The sequence below is a fragment of the Sturnira hondurensis genome, unplaced genomic scaffold (genome assembly GCF_014824575.4).
Source record: "Sturnira hondurensis isolate 20B ecotype Veracruz unplaced genomic scaffold, ASM1482457v3 Scaffold0010128, whole genome shotgun sequence".
Lineage (NCBI taxonomy): Eukaryota > Metazoa > Chordata > Mammalia > Chiroptera > Phyllostomidae > Sturnira > Sturnira hondurensis.
The window spans coordinates 13542019-13568571 of record NW_028082759.1 but is presented as its reverse complement, the minus strand read 5'-3'; the positions used below and the strand labels follow the sequence as shown (position 1 = coordinate 13568571).

The window sequence follows — 26553 nt, the reverse complement described above, 5'->3', positions numbered from 1 at the left end:
GACAGAAGCTGCCTCCTGGCAGGAGCCCGCTCTTCACCAGCTGCACTGGAACAGCTACTCACCATGTTCTTTCAGAAAGAAGCAGACAGAGGCTGGAGAAGTCCACACTGTGATTGTACCTAAGAAGTCCCTCCAATGATTTCTTTCAGTCCCCTTTGTCCACACTTGCCAAAAAGAATGCGTGCTTACCCCTGGGGGCGGGCTGGGGGAGGGGGAATAACAACACACCTATTTATGTAAAGACAGACAATTCTATGATCGTTTGGGTGCCCACTAATACCATGATATCTTCCCCTTCGGTCCTTCCCTTACACTTAACCCCAGTTAAGTTTATGCAAGCATGAAAAAGAAAAATAATCCATGGAGACTGGAAGGGCCCAAAATGATGCCTGCTCAGTTGTGGAATTTTCTGGATCATTTTTCTTACTACTTATCACTTAGACCTTCACAGAATTTCAGAGTCCCCCTTGTAAAGCAAGACGTACCCTTTTCTTTTCTCTGTTTGCTGGATGTTTGGATTGGGAAACCCACCCCGTGGGCTTCAGGATCCTCTGCCTCTGGGAATGAACCAACGACAGGCAACACAACAGTTCAGCCTTTCCAAACCATACCCTGAGACAGCCCCCACACTCTTTAATTACATCTCTGCGGCCTTTAGTGGAGAGTTACATTCTGGGATAACATACTACACTCTCCTTCTATGAAAAGTAGTTTTCAGGTTCTCTGTTCTTTATAGGGGGTGATTCATCCTAGAAATAGTGTTTTATGTCTTTGCTTGCATCAGGCATTAATAACCAGCAATCAGTGATGGTCTAATTGTTAGCTTCATGCAAATTGTCAGAGTTTATGGCAGTGTTTTTGTGAAGAGCATACCAGCTGTTCTCAGGCAGAAGTTTATGTGGAAATTCTGAGAACTCACCAACCCAGGCTGGTCAGAGTCAGAGGCAGAAGAAACCAGGGGCCAGAATGGACTGAAGGCAAACGTTCTTTTAGAAAACTCTCCAGAAGAAAAGGAACTATGTTAGAAAACTAAAAACTTCTGAAATGAAGTCATATAGGGTTTTAGCCATAAAAATAGAATTTTAGAGAACCCTATGTTACTAAATCCTCAAAATGCATAGGTTCTGTATCTATCCACTGCATAGATACAGTGGATACCCCATTGTATCCATGGGGTACTTGTTTCCCATCCTCTTTCAATGGATTCATGTAAATGACCACATGGACCATGAAAGTAAACCCCACATAATGTTTTAGAAGTTGTAGAACTGAAATTTGAAGCTCAGCTTAGAGCTACTATGGCAACAGGTACTTTGCAGAAAAAGACAAATTTGTCTAGTTAGTAGGATAGTGCTTCCTAGTGAGTGGAATAAGTTTAAATTATGAATCACTAGGCAAAAATTAGAAAAGAAATCAATGCCATCCTCACTCTTGAAAAGGCATCATATATTCAGTAGGGACTTCCTTTCCCCTTTTAATTTTTCTGCTCCTAGTACAATACCAAATTAGATGAATATCAGCAACTCACGGGACTTCACGTTCTTGCTCTTTAACCACGACCACTAGAGGGTGTCCAACCTTTCCCACCAACAAAGACGTTAAATTGTCAACAAGAAGAAATAGACTTTCCACACATGCTACAAACAGATTACGAGAGCCACGTTTTAGGCAAGTTTGAGCCTAAAGAGGGAAAGGCCACTTATGACACACCCACTGAAGCAGCCGGCTCCTAAGTACAGAGGGGAGGTAAGTTCCAAATGGCTCTGGGTGTTGACCAGCTGACAGAGTCAGCACATCCTAAACCACTTCGCCTCCACTGTATTCCCCGTAACCTCGCATTTGGAACTTTGACTGCTTGTCAGAAGATAATAGAATCTTCCAATGTCACTAGCTGAAAATGTGAGAATAGTCTGCTTAACTCGTGGTTTAGCAAGAATGGATAAGAGATGACTGCCTGCTTCTCTGTTAAGCTGTCACCCGAGTCCCATACTTCCGCTGCTCTTTGAAAAGTGGTTGGTGTGCCTACTTCACATAAGATCAAATGTTTATCCCTTCCATTATTATATTTATCACTTTCCATGCCTTTCCAAGTTGCTGAGGCTTTATGAGAAGGGGAAGGAGAAGGAGAAGACTGTTGCCATCATGCTAACTGGAATGCATAATGAATAACAAAATTTAGAAGTTTGGAAGATAATTAGAAGGACATGTCCATGTATCCCATGGCGGCTGTGCCATTCCTAACTACAGTGTCTCCTTTTCGCAGCTGCTGGCTGGGCGCTGGCCTTTTGATCACAATGACTTTGGCATATTTCTGTGCAAGCTGTTCCCCTTTTTGCAGAAGTCCTCAGTGGGGATCACCGTCCTCAACCTCTGCGCCCTCAGCGTTGACAGGTAATGTGGTTCTTTCCCTCTACTCTTTTGTCGAATTTAGAAAAGCATTTTTGTCATAAAGAATGGAAGTCAAAAAGCCTTGAGAGTTGGTATCAGGACAGTGGTTAGTTTCAAGTGAATTAAAATATTAACCATCTTGCTGTACAGTTTACAATTGCTTTTCACATTTGCTGGTTATTAGCCATCTTTGGCCAAAGCAATTTGCATCTAGAGCATTTTGCCAATTATATTCATTTGGCACTCTTGTGGCAACAAAGAAATTCTAATGAAAAAGCATGGTTCTAATATCTGGCAGGAGTTGAGATTTGAACAGCCCTTTTGGAAAACTATTTTTCCAAATAGTTTTGGAAAAACTGCAAAAGATTTTGCCTTTTGACCCAGTAATTATGATTTGGGGAGTTAATTTTAAGGAAATCAAAATTTGAACAGAGAATTCATCATGCATGAAGATGTTCTTTATAAAACTATTTATAACAAAAGTTGAAAGCAGCCTTATTGCTTCATTTTAGGAAAATGGATAAGGATGTTAAATATATTTTGCATGTATAAACATATGAATATAAAATTCCTTGAAAGAAACAGGATAAACATTAGTAGTTATATTTAGGGAGAGAGTCATGGGTTTTTGTAATGTTCTTTTAAGAGAAGAAAAAAATTTCTAAGTTTATGTACTTCTGTTATCTGTTACCGTTTTCCTTATATACTTAATGCCATTCTCTATGTGATATTTTTTCACTTGCACAGCTCATTCCTTTAACCTTTATTCTGTATCAACCTGATTTTCTCTGGCCACACAGCTGTGAAGCACAAGCCCACGCAGGCACACGGACCAGAGCGCAGAGGCCTGAGTGAACAGAGGCACACAGGCGCATTCCCAGGCCAGAGTTATGACCATCCCTACTGTTGTCTTTACAAAAAGCTTAATCAAAATTGGGGAGATATTATTTTAAAAATTAATTAGACTTTGTCCCAAAGTTTAGGTAAAAACCAGGATAATGCCCTGGCTGGTGTGGCTCAGTGGATTGCAGGCTGCAAACCAAAGGGTGGCTGGTTTGATTCCCAGTCAGGGCACATGCCTGGGAGAGGTCCCCAGTAGGGGCTGCGAGAGAGGCAACTGTACATTGATGTTTCTCTCCTTCTCTTTCTCCCTCTCTTTCCCTCTCTAAAAATAAATGACTGAAATTTTTTTAAAAGAAAGAAAAAAACAGCATGATAATAACTTTAGGAGTTATTCAGCATTCTAAAAGAAAACCACACCTTTGAAGAAACATCTAACCAAAGCCAAAGACAGACAAGGCAAGCACGTGAGAAATAGGAATAAGAAATAGGAGAATGAAGATCAGGAAGATGCTTGGCTCCTATAAACAATAAAATCTCTTCTAGAGCTTATAATCCTCTGAGAAGAGAGTCATTGATGAAAAGAGAAGCCAAAAGAGAGGAACGAATTTTCTTGGTATAACAATTGATTTATTAATAGGCAACTTTTTATTCCTGTAAAAGAATTATTACAGAATTTCAAGTATGGCTTATGGTGTTACATGGCACAGTACAGTGATCCCTGATATATTTCATACAAATCTATTTAATAATTTTTTCTTGATAAAAAAATTTTAAGGCACTTACTTTTCAGTGATAAGCTATATAATAAAGCATCCCTACACTGAGTGGTATAATGCATAATTTAGTTCACCATAGAGGCTTGAGCAAGAAGGGTGTGATGGACAGACATGGAGAGTGAGGCCTGGCTGTGTCCTTTAGGAGCTGTCCTGGAGGTGAAGACACAGACCTGGGCACAAGGGAGAATAAAATACGTGATGTAGGCATTCAGGCAGTGGGATTCTTAAATCGTCAAATAAAAAACCCCATTCCTTCTCTAGCTTACCTTGTTCTGCCCCCTCTTTCTTCCCTGGGAGAATCTCAGAGGACCTTCTTGCTAAGCTTAGTCTCCCCAGTAGAAACTACCTGTGTGCAGTGGGGGCAGGGGTATGGGTGGTGACTGGGGGACTAGGTTGGAGGGGGTGGGGCAGAGGAAAGAGGGATATAGGTTCACCTCACCTCTGTGCATGGGGAAAAATTAGCTAACTGTTCAATCACAAATGATCGATTCTGTATCAAATGAAATGTTCTTGGTTTTAATCAAGACTGTGTCTCGGTTTTGGATCAAGAAGGTAAACCATTTTCAAATTCCATTCCCAGAAAAATCTACCTTAATCAAGGAGGTTTTTCCTTGGTAATAAGCTCATCATTCTTTGTTCCCTGGGTCCTTTCTTTATTCTTTTTACATTTCATTTGTTTTAAAATCTAAGCTTTGGGACCTATATGTAGGGACTCTGTTTTGACATTTCTGTTTCAAAGGCTTTCACAGTGGAGAATGAATCACTCATATTTAATTCCTAAAGACAAGATACCTTTGCTTTGAGTCTTCATTTGGTTGCATTGTAGTCTACTAAAAATGTTAAAATCTTTGTTGTTTTTTTTACTAAATCAAGGAGCAAAAAAAGGAAACTACACCCGTTACGGAACAATTTATAACTTCCATGCTATTTGTTGCATGAGCTGAGTCAAATTATGGCTCAGAAAGTGTTCATGATTTTTTTATATTCTTAAAATATTATACATATCTTTCACTTCAGTTGTTTCGGAGAAAAATAACTGTAGAATAATTGTACAGTTACTGAGAGTAGCTGTCCGTCCGAGTGCTGTACAGTCTCTTTATTATTCTGCCCATTGTTCAATGAGTGCAGATGCTGTGGGATCAGAGAGAAGCTCTATCAGCTTTCAGTCTGAAAATTGTAAACAAGATGTTTTTGACTCGCACGAAAATCAGTAAAAACTTCCGTTGTTCATTTCTACTCTAGACTTGTCTCAGTTTAACCATTTCACTAATTCCTCCTCAAACCTCTTATTTGTATTTTATATCCATAGTCACTTAAGAAGAAGGCAAAGTGGAAATTTCAGAAAAAGATGGGAAATTTAGTAACAAACTTTGATCCCTAATTCCGCTTTATCAATGAAATGATTTTTAATTTATTTTATTTATTGATTTTAGGGAGAAAGAAGAAGGGGGATAGGGAGAGATGGAGACAGAGAGACATTGATTTTACTGTTTAACTTATTTATTCATTGAATCTTTCTTGTCTGTACCCTGGACAGGTATTGAACCCACAAGCTTGGCACATTGGGACAATGCTCTAACCAACTAAGCTACCTAGCTAGGGTCAGTGAAATAATTCTTTAAATGTTAAGGCTGGGTACTTCTAAAATGAATGGATTTTTCCCAACAAAACATGAATAATCACCCATTACCAATGATCAAAATAGATACTCTTACACACCGTGAGAAGGTTCACACATTCCTCTGAGTTTGGTGGGAGAGAAAAAGAGGGCAGGAGTGGGGGAAGAGAATCAGTGCCGTTCTTTGTAGTTAATAGTCATGTTTAAGGTAGAAGATGACAGGGGTCAGACCAGTAAAAAGGTCTGGGTACAGATTCAACTTGTAGTTAAAAGTTGCCTAGGGAAGAAGGTTGTAAAAAGATCAAACCCTTTAACAAGTACTCCAGAATGATGTATAATTACACACCCAGAAAAGTTGCAAAGGTCCATTAATAAGGCAACTTAGATATGTGTCAAACTCAAAAGTCAATGCCAGTTATTCATTCCATCGTTCCAAATAACTGCTCAGTGGTCACTATGGTATTCTCAGAGGTTTATCCTAATTTAAGAAGCATGGGGGCGATTTTCTGAAAACCTTCATTTTTACGTAGACACGGAGTTGGTTTCCCCTCATTCTACTGGTGTTACCATTTTCCTGTGCTGCATGCCAGTAGTGAAGACATGGAAGAAGTGGCGGAGCCAGGAGGGAGAGTCTAGGCCCTGGACAAAGTCAACGATGGCTGTAGGACAGACAACTCAGGGTCTCTTGCTGGGTTCTATTCTTCATTGCACACAGTTACTCATTTTCTTAATCTTAACTCTAATATAAAAATTAGGAAACTGGTTAATTTTGCTAGTTCATTTTTCTTTGATAACCAACTACCCTGAAACAGCGATTTACAACATTTTAAGCGATTTTATTATCTCACCAGCTGCATTTCAGCTGGCGGCCGAGTGTCTCCTGGGTCCATGGCTCACATCTGGCCTGTCGGCACACACAGCTGGAAGGCTGAGCTCAGCGAGGCCCGTCTCCCTCTCCACGTAGTCTCGGGCCCTTGAACACATTCTGTGCAGCAGGCTCAGGGCTCCAAGGGGAGCCTGCTGCTCTGCTTAGAGGCCAGACCTGAAACTGGCAAAGCATCGTTCCGGCTCCACCCCAGCTGAAGGGCTCAGCTGAAGAAGTGTCAGAGTGTCCGCAGCCCTCTTTTAACCCTCCACACCATGTTGCTCTTCAAAATTCTCCTTGCTAGTGTTCTACCTCCAGACCTCTCTGCAGCAATTGGTTTGTCTGCCCCACGAGGCAGAAATCATAAACAAACATTACAAATAGTCGGGTTCGCTGTTAATCAGAGACATGCAGAGGTTAGGCGAGAAGTACCACTCTACCTTATAAAGTGGAGACACTGGAGGAAGAATAATAAATCCTAATGTAGACAAGCATGGATAGGTGCTTGGTGGAAAGGTTTTCTAATGTTACCCTACCCACTCATACAATTAATTCTGGAAAATCATTGAAAAAGAGAAAAAACACTTGCAGGTATGTTATTCACAACCTTCAAAGACTGCAAATGTGAACATGAGAGAAAGGTTTAAGTAAATTTCACCAATATCTTGTTATATTGTGTAGCCATCAAATCAATACATGCCATGCCTCTGTAGAAACATGAGTATTTTTATAATAAAATGTAAATAATGCTAAAATAAAATTGTCACTGATAATGATTTTTATATTCAAACTATGTTGATGAGAATAGAAATGGACAAAGAATAAGAATCAAAAGTTTTGTTGAAGTAGTATCTTTTGAATTGGTTTTTATACTGTTTCAAAGTATTGATAAATTTAATAATAAACTTTTAAAAATTTATCCACTATCCCGGACCATACTATAAAGATTCAAAAGCATGCAATAGATAACTCTGGTCTTGAAAACATGTAAAAATCTATTTATAGAAATAGAGGGTGAGGCCCTGGCTGGTGTGGCTCAGTGGACTGAGTGCTGACCTGCAAACCAAAGGGTCGCCAGTTAAATTCCAGTTCAATTCCCTCCCAGTCGGAGCACATGCCTGGGTTGTGGGCCAGGTCCCCAGTAGGGGGCGCATGAGAGGCAACCACACATTGTCATTTCTCTCCCTCTCTTTCTTCCTTCCTTCCCCTCTCTCTAAAAATAAATAAAATCTTTTTAAAAAAGAAAAGAAATATAGGGTGAAGCAAAAGTAGGGTTACAGTTGTGAGTAAATGAACTACAGAGTTTCTTCTTGTATTATTGTTCATTAATTATTGAAATAGCTGTAAAACTATTTCCACACCCTATATACAATAACAAACATTTTAATAAATAAAACATAATTTGTACTTTTATTTTGGCACATCGCATGACAGGGCACAGGGTGACATCATGAGGAAGACTCCCTGGGAACCCACAGGCCAGAGCCCCACGCCAGGCCCCCCAAACCCACCGGTGACCAGGCAAAGGACATGGCAACACCAGTCCTCAGGCTCCAAACTGGAACACAAAGGAGAAAACCACCAGCCCAAAGGTTCCTCCTGGTGATTTAATTATTTGATTCTAAAATTATGAAAGTATTGGCCCCTTATCTATTGGCTAATTAAGAGATGGCCTGAAAAATTAGAAAATGTCTAGAATGTAGTGTGCTATTGGCTTTAGCCAATAAAGACAAATGCACTGGTAAAGAAACAAAGACATTTAATTCCACAAATACTTATTCAGCACCTATTTGCGTGACCGACACACAAAATGGCTACCCTGTGGAGCTTACATTCTAAAGGGAGGGGAGGGCAGAGGCAGTGACTAGAGGGTGGAAGAGAGAAAGGGGAACGAAAGCTGACTTTGAAGTTTTGGTCTGAGGTGGTAAAGACTGTAGAGAGGGCAGGCTTGGGGACAAAGAAGACACGAGACAGTGTGGGTGAGTTTCAATGCCCATTAGATGAGTTACATTGCACTGTGTGTTCCCCATCCCAAGTCAAGTCCCCTTCAACCATCGTTTACCCCCCCACACCCTCCCACACCTCCTGCCACCCCTCTTTCTCTCTGGCAAGCACCACACTGTTGTCTGTGCCTGTGAGTTTTATTTTATTTTATTTTTGTTTCAGCCCTTTACTTCTTCACCTAGCCCCCCAATCACCTTCCCCTCTGACAGTGGTCAGTCTGTTTTCTCTATCTATGAGTTTGTTTCTATTTTATTTGTCAGTTTATTTTGTTGATTAGATTCCACACATAAGTGAAATCATATCGTATTTTTCTTACCCTGAATGGCTTAGCAAAATTCTCTCCAGATCCATCTGTTCTCTCACAAAAAGTAAGATTTCCTTCTTTTTCATAATTACATAGTATTCCATTACATACATGTACCACAGCTTTTCTATCCACTCATCTACTGATGGGCACTTTGGCTGCTTCCAAATCTTGGCAATTGTAGGTAATGTTGCAATGAACATAAGGGTGCATATATTTTTTAGAATTAGCGTTTCAGTTTCTTCGACTACCTTCCCACAAGTAGAATCACTGGGTCATAAGGCAGTTCCATTTTCAATGTTTTATACACTTAAGTGCCCCTGTGTTGGGTACAGAAATGTTTACTAGGGTTACATCCTCTGGTAGATTGCTCCCTTTATGGCTATATAGTGCCTTCCTTTGTCTCTTGCTACAGCCTTTGTTTTAAGGTCTATTTTGTCATATAAAAGTATTGTTACCCTAGCTTTTTTTTTCATTTCTATTTGCATGAAATACCTTTTTCATCCCTTTACTTTTATTTTGTTTGTATCTTTTGTCCAGAGGTGGGGCTACTGAATTCCCACAGGCTGATGTCACAAGTAAGATGGCATCTGGGGTGTGAGGGACTCAGCACAGGGGTCCTGGTGGCTGTCCCTCCAGCTCTCTCTCCAAAGGCACAAATCCCAATCTCTCCTCACAGAACTAGTCTGCCCCACACCCCCTCTGCCAGAGCCCAATATAACCGGCTGCAAACAAGATTTTTCCTTGCTGGCCCTTTAAGAAGGCATCTGTGTCTCTAGCAGACTCTTGTCTCTCCCTGATGGACAGATTCCGCACTGATTTTCACAACCAGATGTTAAGTGGGCACCTCTTCCCAGCTCTGGTGCTCTGGGCTAGGGATCCTGGCTTGGGGTTGAGACCCCTTTGCTTCTCAGTGGAACCTCTGCAACTAAGACATCCCTCTGGAATCTCAGCCCCTGCCCTGTTAGCAGAGCCAGCCCTTTTCAAGTCTCTGTCCTTCCTACCAGTCTCATTGTGGCTTCTTCTGTAAATACTTGGTTATAAGACTTCTCTCAAGCTAATGTTCAGTTGGCTGCTCAGTTGGCTACTAGGTTGACTGCTCTATATTCTAGTTATAATTCTGGTTTGGTCCTGGGAGGCGGCGAGTGTAGTAACCACCTACTTGGTTGACGTCTTGAATCCCAGTATTTCTTATTTTCCACACCTGTCCCCATCTCCATCATCATAATTGGTTTTAATTGCTTTTATGGTTATTTTCTCATTTCATAGAGGTTTTTATTGTTGTTCAATTACAGTTGTCCCTATTTCCCCCCATTACTCTCCCCTGCCTTACCCACCCCCACATTCAATCCTCCTCCCCCACCATTTCATAGAGATTTTATCAAGATCAGTGTGTGTGTGTATGTGTGTGTTAATGAAGGAATAACTATGAATAATCTCCTAAACAAGACACTAAAAATTGCTTCTGCTTATTTCTAGATATTCAACTTCCATTGGATTATAGACATGTAATATTCTGGGAACTCATGGTACATTGTAAAATTAAACTGGTCTGTGAGCATATTCATCATAAGAACACTCTGACCACATTTTCTTACTGAAACTAACTTCTATCTCCCATGCTGCCTAAGACACCTGGTTTTCTTATTGCCTTAAGAGACAAAGTGTTTTATTTAAATCACCTTTCCTGTAACTGATCTAAGAGGAAGGGAGAAGAAATAGATACAACTCACTGACAGCCTCAGGATACAGACATTCCTTCTCCATTCCTTCTAGCTTTCACTGAATATCAGGCTGCCAGTCTAATAAGGCAACAAAGAAAAGTAAACAGAAATGGAAAGCAAAATAAATAGCAGTCTTGATCCCACTGGAAATAGCCATAAATTTAAAAATGCAATCCTGGCCATACTGTAAAAGGATTTCCTTGGTCTGTTTGTACAGCTGTGTTTTATTCCATTCTGAACTAATCTGGACTTTTTTACAGATTGTATTATGCGCCAATCTTATTTACTCTAAAAAATCTTTTGCAAAACATTTCTTCAGCAAATTGTACTGTACATATGCTATATGACATCATTATACATACCAATATTATGGGTTCTAACCCATCGTGAAGACAAGATAGTATAATTCATAGAAGCTGTGTTTTCACAGACGTACCTTGAAGGTGTTCTGAGACAGCACTGAATATAAGGCGGGACTCATCTTGGTGAATATGGGTAGCTTGTTGCCTTGGCTTTCACACCTGTCTCCAATGTACACCTGTCTCCAATGCCTTAGTCTGTTTTACAGCATTTTTCTGGCACTATCTAATGAAGCTACAAAAAGAAAATATATCCTTTCCATTACAACAGCAACAAAAATTTGAAGAATGAAGCCACTAAAATACCACACTACATCACAGGTCTCTTCTTAATACTAAGTCTGAAAGGAGTTAGCACCAGACCATCACATCTGATCAAAGAACATAGAGTTTCTGAACCAAACTTTCTTTTGACTTAACATTTAAATGTGACTATCACCACAAAAATATTAAAGTAAAAAAATGTCAACACAATTTCTTAGTGCCAATTTGTTTTTTAATTGACATAATTGTTTGGTCACATTTATATCCTATACTTTATAAGAACTCATTTTTCTATTAGACTATAAACCCTAAAGATTAGAAATCAAGGCATTTTAAGTCATTTTCATATAGTGTAGCATTATGGGACCAAGATGGGAGAGATATAGTCATTCTTTGACATTTACCAGAAATGCTGTCTATTTACTAAAATGGCCACCTGGTACAAGCCCACTGTGATCATATTTTGAGGGCAGAAGAACAGAGAAGATGATGGAGTATCTATGGCCACTGTTCACTTAAGGGTGGTCAGCTCCATAGATAAGTTTTCAAGTGTTCTGAGTATATAAAGAAAACTAAGATATAACCAGAATAAGTACCAGCAGCTTTCACTACCTCTTCCATCATCCAATTTTCCCCCAACTTAAAAAGCACACATACCTATGTGATGCTGCCACATTCTACACTCTCACAAGATTTTCCTAAATATCAGTGAAGAGCTCAGATCCGCCAGGCAACGGATTTCCAGATGGGTGGAACTGTGAATAGCCCACCTGTTTCTCACACCAGAACTCACAGAAAATCCCTAAGAAGCCAATGCTTGGTCACTGGCCAAGGGAAAGAGCTCTGTTGCATTTATAATTTTGTAAAATTGAAGTAATTAAAAATTTTCTAACTGACTCCATCACCCCATTTAATTTCAGGTACAGAGCCGTTGCCTCCTGGAGTCGCGTTCAGGGGATCGGGATTCCCTTGGTCACTGCCATTGAGATCTTCTCCATCTGGATCCTCTCTTTCATCCTGGCTATCCCCGAAGCCATCGGCTTCGTCATGGTGCCCTTTGAATACAGGGGTGAGCAGCACAAAACCTGTATGCTCAATGCCACATCAAAGTTCATGCAGGTACAAATAGTTCAAAGGGGGTTAATTGGGGAGGGAGCGGGAGGAGGGCTTCATTTTAACTTTACCATCACCAAGACTTGTTGACACCCCCACAGAGCCTGCTGTGGTTGGTCAGGTACTCTTCAGTTGCACAAAAAAAGACGTTAACCCAGGGCTTAGCTTCTAGAGTAGAACAGTTATTTTGTTGTTACTCTTGTAGCACACCTGTAGACACAACTTTTGTTCTGTACCACACAGCTCAGAATTCTGAAATACATTTACTAAAAAAGAGGAATGTAAATGTATAAATTGCTATTTGTTTTTATAATAAGGAATAGAGCACATGCTGATACTTATTTTATGTTACTTGGGGAAATACTTGTTGCTCACACACTTTTTAAAGACAGCTTTACTAACTCAAAGTAGGAAGTCATACTTACATGTACAAATCATGTAAGCTTGCAGAACTTTTTAAAAAGCTGGGTCCAGTTTAACAAATTCAATTGTTGTTGTTTAGTACACCTGGTCTCATTAATGTTTGTCTGAAAAGCTTAATCACACAAGTGTATTGAGAAACATTCTTAAAATGCATATTACCTTTGCAAAACTAGTCAAAGGGGGACTCAGGAGGAAAATTGGAAGGGTAACTATTTCTCTCAAACCAGCATAATTTAGTGCTTTGATGTAAGCTTCATGCAGCTCAGATTCCACATTTAATCACTTACAGACATCTCAAAGTATGTTTTCCTAACTTGGAAAATTTACAAAATGAGTGGTACTACAGTTGACCAGTTATCCTGCTTACACGTTCTTGTTTGAAAATTAAAAGTACTCATGAAGGCTGCCAAACTGGCAAGCTAAAAATTAGAGTCTGCTTATCTACTGACTTTTTTTTTTTTTACTAAGTTGTATCTCCACAGTGGAAAACAAAATCAGTAGGAGATTGTCAGAATTTGGGCAGTGTAAATGAGCAATATAAATATTTCTGGATAAAATGTTAGAAGAGAAGAAGCTTAATGCCCTGGCTGGTGTGGCTCAGTGGATTGAGCGCCAGCCTGCAAACCAAAGGGTCGCTAGCTTGATTCCCAGACAGGGAACATGCCTGGGTTGTGGGCCAGGTTTCCAGTAGGGCTCATGCAAGAGGCCAACCACACATTGATGTTTCTCTCCCTCTCTTTCTCCCTCCCTTCTCCTCTCTCTAAAAATAAATAAATAAAATCTTAAATTAAAAAAAGGAAGCAGCTCACCAATCACTAGAACTGGACAAAATGAAATGAGATGCTTCGTGACGACTGAGTCCCTTTTACAGAGTAGACAAGCAAGGGGTAGCTGCCCTTCAGACAGCAGGGACCCAGAGGGTGCAGTAAAGGATATGAGTTTGAACTGGTGATTTTTTTTTACATTTGGGATTCTCTTTCTCCTCCTGTTCTTTTTTCTAACTTTATTTCTTCTCTTTGTTCCACACTTTCCTCCTCAACTTTTCTCTAGCAGACCAGAGGGAGGCCCTCCATACCCTTGCTGATGACATCAATTCAAAGGGAATTTGTGACCCCTTGCTCTACAGGCCTCTGGCAGCAGGGGTGGGGCGGGGGCTGGGGACTCCATCCGGGCCCCGCAGGGTCAGCTTCCAGACCCTGCGGAGCTGCTTTTGAGCCACTCGTACCAGTCAGCAATGCACCTGGGAGAAGGGGTCACAAACTGAAGAGGGTACTTAAAGCAGTGTTTATTGTGCACTTAAACAAAAAGACAGTCCCTCTCATTTTTCTGTTTGTTTGTTTTTTAAGTCCAGTACAGAAATCTTTCAACAGTGTGATGTGGGTATGGAAATATTTGTAGAAGCAGATATGAATAAACCAACTCCTTTGGGAATTTGTATTTAACCAGAGGATAAAAATCAGGGGTCTGTGAACTTGAATGAAAAAGAAATGACACATGTATTTCACTAACTTCTAACTGAAAATTTATCATTTCCTTCTATTATGAATATAGGCAATGAACTATAATACAATAGTATTTAGCAGTATCACAATTTTTTTCACTAATAGAAATAACACATTTTCATACCATATGACACTGGTACAATCTTGAAATATCATTTATGCTCATCATTGCCTCACCATTAGAACCACCATTAGATATGTCATTTAATTTGTTAATAAATACATATATTGTACCAGAATTCTATTTTAAATAATTTGATACCATTTCTGTGTAACTGATTTCCATTATAATCTTACATATTTTATTTCATGCATGTAAAAGTATTATTCTCAGAAAGGATTATCATCTTCACCAGACTTCCAAAGAGGTTTATGGAATAAAAATAGTTCAGAACCTCTGCCCAGAACTTTTGTTCCTCAGGAACCATTTATAGACTATTTTAATACACATGCTATAAATGGAGCCCACGGGGCCTCTTTCTATATTCAGAGACTGTCTAGTTGTTCACAGAGCAGCATGATTAGCTCTTACTGTGGGAACTGAGACATTACGGGAGGCTGCCTTGTCCGTAGTAAGTAAACACTCCGAAAAGCAGAATAAGGAAAGAAGCATTTCCTTCCCAAGTTGATAATAAATTTAGTGGGAAGAAGAATATAGGTATAATTTTCCAATTTCCATTGTTTATAGGGTATTAACTTTTCTTCTTAAAAAATAAATAAAAGTGAATAATCCTGGTATTTACAAATCTTGCCCACAAGGAGATAATGCTAAACAAGCTTTCAGATAAGATACTCTGCTTTGATAGTTTCCAGGTGGTAAGGGTTAAAGAAGAGTGAGAAGAGGCATGATTATTAATGGCTCAAACTGGCTGGCTGTGAGGTCACATAGCAGGCATTCCAGGCAAAGGGTTAACTCCCAGTAACCAAAGCTACACAGATAAGCCATTCATAACCTCCCTGTTTCCAAGCAAGATATTCACATTAAGTGCACTTTGACCATAACAGTCAGAAGTAAACCGGGCACTAGCAAACCTGGAGGCTCATTAATAAAGTTAAATGTATATTCCTCACATCTCAGAATCATGTTTTGTGGGCTTTGGAATGGAATTATTTTTATTGATTGGGGCTCTTCCATTTGAATAATTAAAATCAACTTCCATTTATAAAAAGTATCTTTGCCAGGGTAATTTTTAATGCAGTTTATTCATGTACTATTTTATAAAGTCAAAGTAACTTCAAGTCTCCAATTTAATTGAATTTTGAGCACCACCCCCAAGCTCATTACCACAACCAGACAGTGAACAGGAAGATGTCAAAGCTCCCAGCTTGCACTGGGCAGCTGGTCTGCATTGTAAAGGCCCTCCTCCTCTCTCCCTTTTCCTCATTTACAGTTCTACCAAGATGTGAAGGACTGGTGGCTCTTTGGCTTCTATTTCTGCATGCCCCTGGTGTGCACCGCGATCTTCTACACCCTCATGACTTGTGAGATGCTAAACAGGAGGAATGGCAGCCTGAGAATCGCCCTCAGTGAGCATCTTAAACAGGTAAACATAATAAGATGAGATGAGTCTCTGGCCAAGACTGTCTTGTCCTTGACAACAAAAGACTGCATTTTGCAGATTTAGCCTGGTATCCCAAAAATAAAGATACTACCTGTTTCTCTGTAGATGTTTATGGTTACAACATTAGGGATTTCTCTTGCAAAATAGGGAGCCTACCTGCAGGCAGGCCCAAATAGGGGGGAACTATTCATTTATTTTGCCAAAAAGTATATTGACCACATGCTTTGTATGTGTTGGCTTGGAACTGCATCGGGGCAAAGAGAAGCATATGACTCGCTCCCCTAGCAGGCTTTGCGATTGTGTTGGGTAAATAGCATGCAAACATGAAAGCAACTGGAAAGTAGAATCACAGCGTGTGGTAAAAAGTCGCCCATCCTATAGAAAGCCAAGGAGGTCATGAGACTAAGTCACAGAGAAACTGTTCATGGATGAGAGGGACTGACTTGGTCATGGAAGATAAACGGGTTTGATGGAAAGAGGAGCTCAGAGGGTATTTCAGGTGAGAAGACCGGAATCTAATTATGTCATGGCCTGGGAACCACCCATTTGGGGAGTGAGAAAGGAGATGCGCCTCATTAGAAAAACCTCAACAACATCAAAGGGGAGGCTCTTGAAAGGAAATGGGACTGGGTGTACAAGGACGGGTTAAATACTGGAGGGACATACATTCCAGAATACTGCCGTTGGTCCCTCCAGGGCAGCAAACAGAACAGAAAAAGCTGTGAGCTTTGGAGGCAACTCTTGGGTCTTATACTTTGGCTGGCTCTGTGACATTGGGGAAATTGCTAAACCTCTCTGAGTTTCTCATAAAATGTATATATTAAAGCATCAAGGGGGTTGCCTAATGCATAGAAGGTGTCTAACAGAGTCCAACTCATGATAAGTATTCAGAAAATGTTGATAGGTCAAATTCACAGAGTAAAGCTAGGACTGTAAGTAAGTTCTAAGTCTCAACAGAGGGCACCCGACCACAGCAGAAGTTAATGGGGGTTATCGATGGTACCTGTAAATGTGCCCTGTGTGATTGTCATACCCAGACTCATTCTGCATCAGCAGGTCTGCTCAACTACTGTTCTTGTTTTTCTGAGCTTCAGGTCCTTATCTATAAATTGGGCATAATAGCATATAAATCAATGTATGATGGGAATCAAAGGAATTAATGTGAACATGCATACTTTGTAAAAATCTAACACACCGCACAGATGGTAGCTCTTACCTTCTATTAAAATTAACAGGAAAATTATACTGAGAAACTTTAGTACAAGTTTGTTCAAGCATGAAAATTTCCAGACATAAAACATTAAGTAATTAAGACCTCTCATTTCTGCAGTGGAGGTAATTAGTTAGAACAGTTTTGTGAAAAAAATGGCGTGGTACGTGTTGGGTTTTGTATCAGCACCAGGAGTGAGCCTGTTTAAGCTACATGTGGCACCTGCTCTGAGAACAATTCAGTAGAGTTTGAGAGCAAAATAACATGACGCCCCTTCACATTCACCTACCATTTCTCAAGGTTTTTGTTTGTTTGTTTGTTTGGTGGTGGTTTGTTGTTTCGGGGTGTGTGTGTGTGTGTGTGTGTGTGTGTGTATAGCATGAGCAAAGACCAGCCATTCATATGGAAAATCCACTGCTAGCTTGGGCAGGCCTGTAAATTACGTGGGGCACAGCCTCAGGGAATCACCAGGGCGTGGCAAACCATGTTAGGTTGATGGAGTCTCGGATATGGCACCCACCTGCCGGTTTTGTGGCTCTGTGGGGGGAGCGTTCAAAAAGACACAACGGCCTCTCTCAGTTCCGTAGAGCAGTCCCACCCCTGACTCCTCCAAGCACGCTGTGGGATAGTCACAGTAGACGCTATCCTTGTGCAGGTGGTTGAGAGACTGACTCAGGCAAAAGGAAATCAGAACCCATGACTCGGACCTCATGCAGTAGACAGTCCCTGTGTCACACTCAGGGCTGTGGCTGGTGCTAAGAGCAGAAGACCGAGCCTGGTTGGCAGGCCTTCAAGTGGGACCATGGGAGAGCTGGGTCAGGGTGGAAGGCCCTGCCACTCTCTGACTAGTATCCTGAGGGGCTCTTGGTCTCACTTCTTGCATGGTTTCTCAAATTTCTCTTCATTATGCTGACAACAGCTTTATCAGGTAGGGATTGTGTTTGAATGCTGGTGGAAGAAAACCCAAAAAACACTGAGTAGCCCACGGAGGGGTTTCTCTTTCTCCCACAGCAAAAGGTTTGTGTGCCATTCGTTGAGCAGGGCCGGGACTCATCAGCAGGGCCTGCCGTTTTGCTGACCTTGCATTCAGTATTACGAGACAGCAACTAGGGCTCTGCCCCTATATCTGGCTTCCAGGCAGAAAGAAGGGGAAGAACATAGATCACACAAGCATGTGGGCACCAGAGGAGTACCTCCCACTTTTAGGCAGCTTTACAGAAATCTCACACAACAATTTCTGCTAAATCTAACTGGTCAGAACTGCATCAGGTAGCCATGCCGATGACTGGGCCAGGTTCCCATACTGCTGTAACAAAATCAAGAATCTGACTGCTAGCAGGGAGAGTAGGAGAATTGGTTTTGGATACGCAAATAGCAGGCTGTTGTGGCAAAGTATTACCTTCTAAAGGGGTTGTCCTCTGTGAGGATACACTTGGGGGAGGCGACCTCTCTCCTGATACTCTCCTTTTTCATTTTTCTGGACACACTATCTTTCATGACCACCCAAAATGATCTCCCATTTCTGCACATTGGAATCCTTTATTCCTCTTAATCATTGCTCAGTGTATGTGTTCTCGGAAGCATATTGCAGCCAGCCCAACAGCTCTACAAGATTAAAGAATTCCCAGTTCTTTGAGTTAGAGTAGCAATTTGTGATAACTGCTCCAAATTTTTTTAAACAGCTCTATTAATCATGAGGGTTTGTTGCAGGCTTCCCATATTTAATGCTATATGCTTTGAGTTGAACCAGCATTACCCTTCCAAAGCCTGTTTTCAATCAGTTTTATTATGACATTAACTGATCCCAGTTACAAACAAGTTGCATTTTATGTTCCTAGTTAGGCTTCTAAATGCATGCACTATAATGCTCAAGGATACTGCACACAAATGAGCAGTTGCTGATAATTCCTAACCTACGGTTTTCTGATCCTGTGCAGACATGGAAGTATGTAAACCTCCAGCTGAAGTCAGTCCAGGGTCAGAACATCCCAGTTCTTCTAATCATCATTGCCGATAGTCCTTTACCCTTATCCCTCGGTTTGAAAACAATACATCTTTGGGAAATATATGCCATTAGCAAAACATTTTAAAACCAAAAATATCCCAATGCTAGCTTTCTTCAAGATCAAAAAAATGGAGAAAACATATTGCTGGTGCTTTTTATTTTCTGTTTCCTATTCCTATGTCATTTTCCAGACATCTCTGCAGCCTTGTCCATTCTTTGTCATGGTGAGTGCAGTCACGTTGACTGCCATGCTGTCGTTAATGCTACTTAGTTACCTGATATTGAGGCTTTGAGCTAATGCTTTCCTTCATACTCGTACATTCTATTCACCACACACACTCACACACACTTACCCACACTCAGCCATACTGTTGGCTCCACTCCAGCCAGTTCCCACCTCTCCCTGCCATAGAACCTCTGCCCTCGTCCTAAGAGCCACCTGAAGCCACCATCCTTCCTGGCAGCTGCACAAAAAATCAGGAGCAAACCCTTGGCCATGAAGTTGGACTCCAAGTCTTAAAAAGAAGGAGGAGGCACCATGAAACAGGCCGTTCTGGTTCCTCTTTAGCTCCTTGTTCCCTGCTCTCTACTGCTTCCTTGTTGTGCTGGTCTTTTATCTAGTAGGAAAACACTGGACTGACTGTACTTTTTTCCTCTCACTTTCCTTTAGCGTCGAGAAGTGGCAAAAACAGTTTTCTGCTTGGTTGTAATTTTTGCACTTTGCTGGTTCCCTCTTCATTTAAGCCGTATTTTGAAGAAAACCGTGTATAATGCGATGGACAAGAACCGATGTGAATTACTTAGGTACGACCCTCTGCACCCATTAGGAAATGGAAATTTCTCTGATTTTTGCAGTTACAATACTTTTACAAAACCATCTGGCCTACATTCTCATTAGCCCTGAAAATTGGAACTACCAAGTTCGTTATTTTTTGTTTAGCTGACATAGCCCGTAACTGATCCCAAAATTTGTGCTCACTATGTCTCCAATCTTGGTGCTCCCTCTGTGAGGCTGTGCACAACCACCTGAGCCAGCCACACGGCCAGTGAATGTTCTGCAGCCCTGGAATTGCTGTTTACACCGCAACTTTACAGAAGTTCTGACTGCTCTCTCTAAGAAATGTCTTCTGGGCAAGAAAAAACGCTTATTCTAGGAATAAATGCTAGTTTTCAGTTTTAAAAACATTATGTTCTAATTATTCTACTCTGTTCTCTTTTGCTCTAGTTTCTTGCTGCTCATGGATTACATCAGTATTAACTTGGCAACTATGAATTCATGTATAAACCCAATAGCTCTATATTTTGTGAGCAAAAAATTTAAAAATTGTTTTCAGGTAAGGCTGTTTTGCAAGTATTTTTAAAGACAATCAAATAAGTATATTAAGTAGCCAATAGTCAAGGCTAATTCCAGTTGTAAATATTACTTTTGTCAGTTATACAGGGCTCCGGCACAAATAACGCCCCCTTTTATTATAAAATCTTTTATTACAAAGTCATAAGTATGTCATTTTGTAACATAACAAGATCACACTCAAGCACACCATATATTTTAGGTGAAACATTCAAATTAAGACTATAAATTTTTACACCCATATCATAAGCCTACTGACCACAATCAAGCAGGTGTCACTTCTGCCGGACCCTGTACTTTCAGGAGGGAAAGGAAAATCACTGTTTTGTTAACCAGGAAGATGGTTAAATTGTCAGCATGAAAGAAAGTAGTATCTATTCAGGCAACAACATGTTCAGAGGTTAAAATGAAAAATAACTAACTTAAAAACATGCCAATTCAGTATGCTCCTTTAAAAAGAAATGCTTAAATGTGAACTCCAGGCCACACAGAATACATACAAACCTATTCCCTCCTTATTTTATCATAGATTTTAACAGTAGTCCCACAATTTCAATAAAACATAAGTTACACTTATTGTTAAGAAACCGCTTGCTAAATGCTACTTAATAGTATATTTTATAATGGGTTCTTCAAAGAAACTAAATGCTCTTTATTCTGGAAATCTGAACTAATGTCATTGAATTTGAAATGTTTCCTTCTGTTCTTCAGATCTCCTTGTAGCTAAGCCAACCCACCTCCTCCAGAAGCTCCATGTACTTCTCATTGATGGGTCATTTTTCCAGTTTCTGGAATGATTTTAGCATAGAGTTAATCCAAACTGGACTCTGTTATCTCTAGCCAGGATGTTAGTTCATGATACATTATCAGGAAGGGCAGCATAGAGGTCAAGGGTGCAGGCTCTGGAAGCAAACAATCTTGATTTACATCACAGCTCTGTACTTACTGACAAACCCAGGGCCAGGTGGTCCTGCTTCCTTAGTCTGCTGGTCTATAAGGTCAGACAATCACAGTACCTATCTCATAAGTAGGATTCAATGAGTTAATATATGTTAAGTGCTTAAAACAATAGTAAGTGCTCAATNCATTGATGGGTCATTTTTCCAGTTTCTGGAATGATTTTAGCATAGAGTTAATCCAAACTGGATTCTGTTATCTCTAGCCAGGATGTTAGTTCATGATACATTATCAGGAAGGGCAGCATAGAGGTCAAGGGTGCAGGCTCTGGAAGAAACAATCTTGATTTACATCACAGCTCTGTACTTACTGACAAACCCAGGTCCAGGTGGTCCTGCTTCCTTAGTCTGCTGGTCTATAAGGTCAGACAATCACAGTACCTATCTCATAAGTAGGATTCAATGAGTTAATATATGTTAAGTGCTTAAAACAATAGTAAGTGCTCAATTCGAACTTAACATTATCTGGGGATAGAGTGTACAGGAGAAAGACAGTGACTGCCCCCATTGAATTTACAATCTAAAAGGAGAACAGACATATATTAACCCAGAATCTTACAAATAGATGAAACTTGGTAGTTTCATACAAGTTGGTGGGAAAACAGCACCCAGCACCCAGCACCCAGGGCTGGGAATACCAGATGAGGTGCACGACGCAGACAGACACCACAGCAGCGGTGCACAGTGAGGACATGCCAGGCCTCGCCTAGCCCCCCGACTTGTGCCCACCCCAAAGTCATAGAACATTCTTCCTCTGACCAAAACTGCTCCCCTTCTCCTTTAACTTGTTGAATAGAGTTAAACAAGAAGCAAGGGACCTATTTCTCTGCAGTAAAATGGACAGTTCAGCTTCCACCATGGGATCACAGACTCCACACACTAGGTTACTGTTAAGGCTCACATTCTATCCTCGAATGCTTGTGGACATTTACCCCTTGTTGGTGGAGGCCCAGGGCATCTGCATCCTACTGGAAACAGGCTGGTAGACTCACGTCAGTTTGCATCTCTTCCTTCTCTCAGTCTTGCCTCTGCTGCTGCTGTTACCAGTCCAAAAGCCTGATGACCTCAGTCCCCATGAATGGAACTAGCATCCAGTGGAAGAACCACGAACAAAACAACCACAACACAGAGAGGAGCAGCCATAAGGACAGCATAAACTAAACATCTTCAGAAACATTAATATTCCTTCGACTCCTATTGGAGAAAAAAAATCACACAGCAACTATGTCTCCTGAAGTCTCTTCTCACGTGGCTCAATCCCACTCCTGGAAAATGCTTTTCAAAGCATCAGAGAGTGTATTGGTTTATACCCACAAATTCAATGAATTTGACTTCTTTAATTCATCTAATTTGCATATTCTGCATGTTATATTCAGCACTAAAAATGGTGAGAGTTGGTAGGGGAAAGAGAGACTGTTAAATGAAACCAGAAGGTATTTACTACTTTTGCATGAAAATAGTTTTCAAGTACATAACTAGCTTTCACGGCTGTTCTGTCCAATGTTCAATGGGAACTGGTCGCCATGAAAGTTTGGAGATGATGAAATAGAGATATTTTTAGGTGCTTTGTTTTGTTTTGTTGCCAAACACAGTATGGGCTTAAGTCACCTTTATTTGAGATGTTATTCTGTGCCGGTATTTTTAAACTCATAGTAGCTTAAAAATAATTATTTGAACCTATTTATACATATTTTACCAAAAAAAGCAAGTAAAACAGAATTTAGGTGAACAATTAGGTTAATATTTCTCATGTCATTGTTTTTTTTCAACATAAATTCTCAAGCTGCGACCATTGCAGGCACTAAAGCACAGACTGGTAACCACACGTGGCAGTTCAATCGCTGCTACTTGAAGCATTTTTAAGAACTTACTTTTTTAGTGATTTTTCAGTACAGGAGATCCTGAACATTGTTTTATGTTAAATTTTAAAAGTAATGCTTGAGTCAAATAGTTCTATTTTTCATAAGCCAAATCATTTTTATGTCCTTTTGGTAAAGTCAGTAACATACCAAAATTTAAATGTGCATGTCACTGAACTATTCCTAAGACTTTCAGTGCGATGCAGGGAAGTCTGAAGTACACCTAGGAGAAAAGGACTAAATATTTTTAGAAGATTTGGAAATTTTCATTGAGTTTTTTTTGTAATAGCAACATGTATATGTATGTATATACTTATCTATGTACATATATACACATGTGTGTATATACATATATACATATATAGTATACATATCACCTCATATTCTTTTGATTTGTCTTCAATGTTAACTGGCAGTAAGACTTTTTTGGCCGTCCCACTGTCCATATAGGAAACCTAATTTCAAAGTGGCTGAGTTGATCGTGTCACCCAAATGTAATTACCCCAAAGGCCATCATGAACGGTGGCTCCTCACTTCTCCAGTTTCCGGCGTGAACTGCAACACCTCCCCCATTCCTCCCACGGTCACCATTTCAAGGGCCCACAGTGACTTTCGCTGGGCATTCCCCGAGATGTTTACAGACTGTGAGTATAGCAGAAAAATCTTTCACTGTGTGTACATAAATATATATATACAACTATACATTTCTTTTAGCCAGCTGTTCTGTTATTATCTTTATGGAGTGTATTTGTGTGTGTGATATCTCCATGTGTGCGATGAGCTGTGTGGATTTATGTAATCTAACAACAGTGCCCTGCACTGGTGCCACGGTGCACACTTCGAATGGCGTCCAGCTGGTCATTCATCGTGCCGATTGGCCTTGGTCAGTTTTAATCTGTGTGTTCATAAATCTTGTGACTACATCCCCATCACAAATGGAATACGGGAGGCAGCATGAGAGGGGATGAGCCATTGGTTAACAACAGTTTCGTTGGTCAGTCGGTGCGATAAGCCAGTATTTGGGGTTGTATACGTTCCTGTGCTAGAGCAACAGTCACTGAACTTGGAAGAATTGTACAGTCCTAACCCTCAATGCAGCTTGGTGATGAGGTCATCAAGTGGTCAGCTGTCTGGGTCAGACTTCACCGAAGACATTACCGATGACGAACTAGCTAAGAATTTGTTGGGGTACATTTTGGCACAGTCACGTACCAAATGTCACCATTGGCTCCCAGTCGGTCCAGGTGCAGGGCTCTTTGTGTATAAGCAGTCGATTCCATGGCTCCCCTGGCCCATCACATGCAGTGCTACCTGCCCATAATGTAACCCATAAGTTCACACTGTTTTGTCAAGATGATTGTCTTTTTGTTTAAAATGCTTTGTCTCTTTCATATGAAAAATGCATTTGATAAGTTCAGAAAGCCATAGATTTCTGAATAACACACAGGCTTCAATGTTCATCGTGTTTATGGACTGGTAAGTAATCATGGTTTACTAGTAGGAATATTTCTGATTTCTACTTTTGTCACATCTTTCCAAGTAAATCTGTAGAAATGAGCCAAAAGCCAAGGACCCCTGCATTGGCAGTGGCCTAAAAGTATAAAATAAAGTTTGCAGAAAACTTGCAAGTGCCTCTTCATTTTTATATAGTTCTTCAGAGAACATGCTTGTTACACAAAGCCTGTCATAAACGTCTCCCTAGTAGTAGCTGGGCAAGGAATCTTACCTTCAAACAGATACTCCTTGCTGTGCTGTCTTCTCAATCTATATGTTGTGCTGAACACACAACTCTCTCATTCATTTCCTCATTCACCTTTCCAGTAAATTTTACCAAGCATCTGCTATGCCCCAGAAATTCTTCTAGGTCCTGGAGATATAGCAGTGAACAAAGCAGACAAAGTTCCCGTTTGGATAGAGCTTGAATTCTAGAGGAAGGAGTTGAACAATAAACTACAGCCCATAAATAGTACATCAGGCAGATATGAGGAATAAACTCATGTGTATCCAACTACTTATTGAACATCTCCAACTGGACGACCAACAGATCTAAAACTAAGCCCCTGGTATCCCTCTCCCTGTGCCACCATAATACCCCTCTGCTCACGTATCAGTCAGGTTCTCCAGAGACACAGAGCCACTATAGGTAAGAAGATTTATTATGGGAATTCGCTCATGGGACTGAGGAAGCTGAAATACGCTACCATCTGCTGTCTGCAAGCTCAAGAACAAGGAAAGCCAAGATCAATTCAGTTCAAATCCAAAGGCCTGAAAACTAGGGAAGCCGACAGTGTAACTCCCAGCTGAGGCCAAAAGCCTGAGAGCGGCGAAGCAGCCCACCAGTGTGGTCCCAGAGCCCAGAGGCTGAGAACCGGGGGTGCTGATGTGCAAGGGGAGAATGGATGTCCCAGCCCAAGAAGAGACAGAGAATTCATCCATCCTCTGCTTTTTCTTTTTCCTGGTCTGGCTGTCTACAGACGGCTAATCCCAGCCCACACCGGTGAGAGGCCATGAGCTTTACTTGGTCTCCTGATTCAAATGCCCTTCTCTTCCTGAAACACCCTGGAGTAACACCCAGAAGTAATGTCACACAGGCTCACTGGGCATCCCCTAGCCCAGTCCCACTGATGCATAAAATTAACCACCGCCGCTCAGCGAAAGACAGCTCCGATCTTTGGGTTGTCAGGAAAGATCCTTGGAGCCATTCCCATCCCCTTCTCTCACAGCGTCGACCCAATGCCTCAGTCAACCCTATCTGCACATCTGCAGAACAGGCCCAGAAGCTAACCACTTCTGCCCACCACCTCCACCACCCTGCCTGCACCACCACCATTTCTGGTCCACACTGCAGTAGGCTCCTGTCGTGCCTACTTGTGTCCAGCCTGGCAAACACCGCACTCCTGTTGGGGCCCATCTCTCAAAAGGCATAACTGGACTGAAGGTGTTCACATGTCCAAGGCAGGCTGACCAACATCCCTTGGGGATTTTTTTTAAAAACAGCTAAAGGAAGACAGGGTCCTTTCCCACTGCGGCAAGTCTGGGAGGTTGTGAGCCTGGGAGCTGTGACCACCGAGGTTTGGGCTGCACGAGGAAAGCCCGTGGAGACTGTTAGGAAGCTGGGAAAGAGCCTTCGGGGCCCAGCTCCAGTTTCCCTTGATGCTTGGCCAGTGCTGCCCTTGTTTGCTGAGCAAGCAAACAAACGTACCGCCCTTTGTGCCTGTGCTGCTTCTCAGTTTTCTTGAACGTACCATGCTGAGGCCACCTCATCGAAGTTACTTACCTTCCGTTGCTGTTGTTTAGATTAATGGGTTTTATGTTTCTTAGAGTCGTTTCAGGCTTCTAGAAAAACTGAATGGGAAGTACAGAGAGTTTCCACATGCTCTTTCTCCTCTTCCCTGCACACAGCAACCCCCCCCCCACCCCGTTACTT

At 41.1% G+C, this 26553-nt stretch overlaps 1 protein-coding gene and 1 long non-coding RNA gene across 2 annotated transcripts in view; one reads left to right on the top strand and one right to left on the bottom strand.

Annotated features, from left to right (window-relative positions):
• EDNRA (endothelin receptor type A) overlaps nt 1-24751 on the top strand; it is a 52688-nt gene extending 27937 nt beyond the window's left edge. Inside the window, exons 3-8 of the mRNA XM_037058435.1 lie at nt 2264-2391; nt 12066-12264; nt 15575-15727; nt 19631-19764; nt 20186-20294; nt 22288-24751. Of these exons, the coding sequence (XP_036914330.1) occupies nt 2264-2391; nt 12066-12264; nt 15575-15727; nt 19631-19764; nt 20186-20294; nt 22288-22428 (864 nt within the window). The 3' untranslated portion in view covers nt 22429-24751. The remainder of the gene's footprint in view (nt 1-2263; nt 2392-12065; nt 12265-15574; nt 15728-19630; nt 19765-20185; nt 20295-22287) is intronic.
• LOC118995416 (uncharacterized) overlaps nt 1-26553 on the bottom strand; it is a 118575-nt gene that overhangs the window by 54182 nt on the left and 37840 nt on the right. The window lies entirely within an intron of this gene.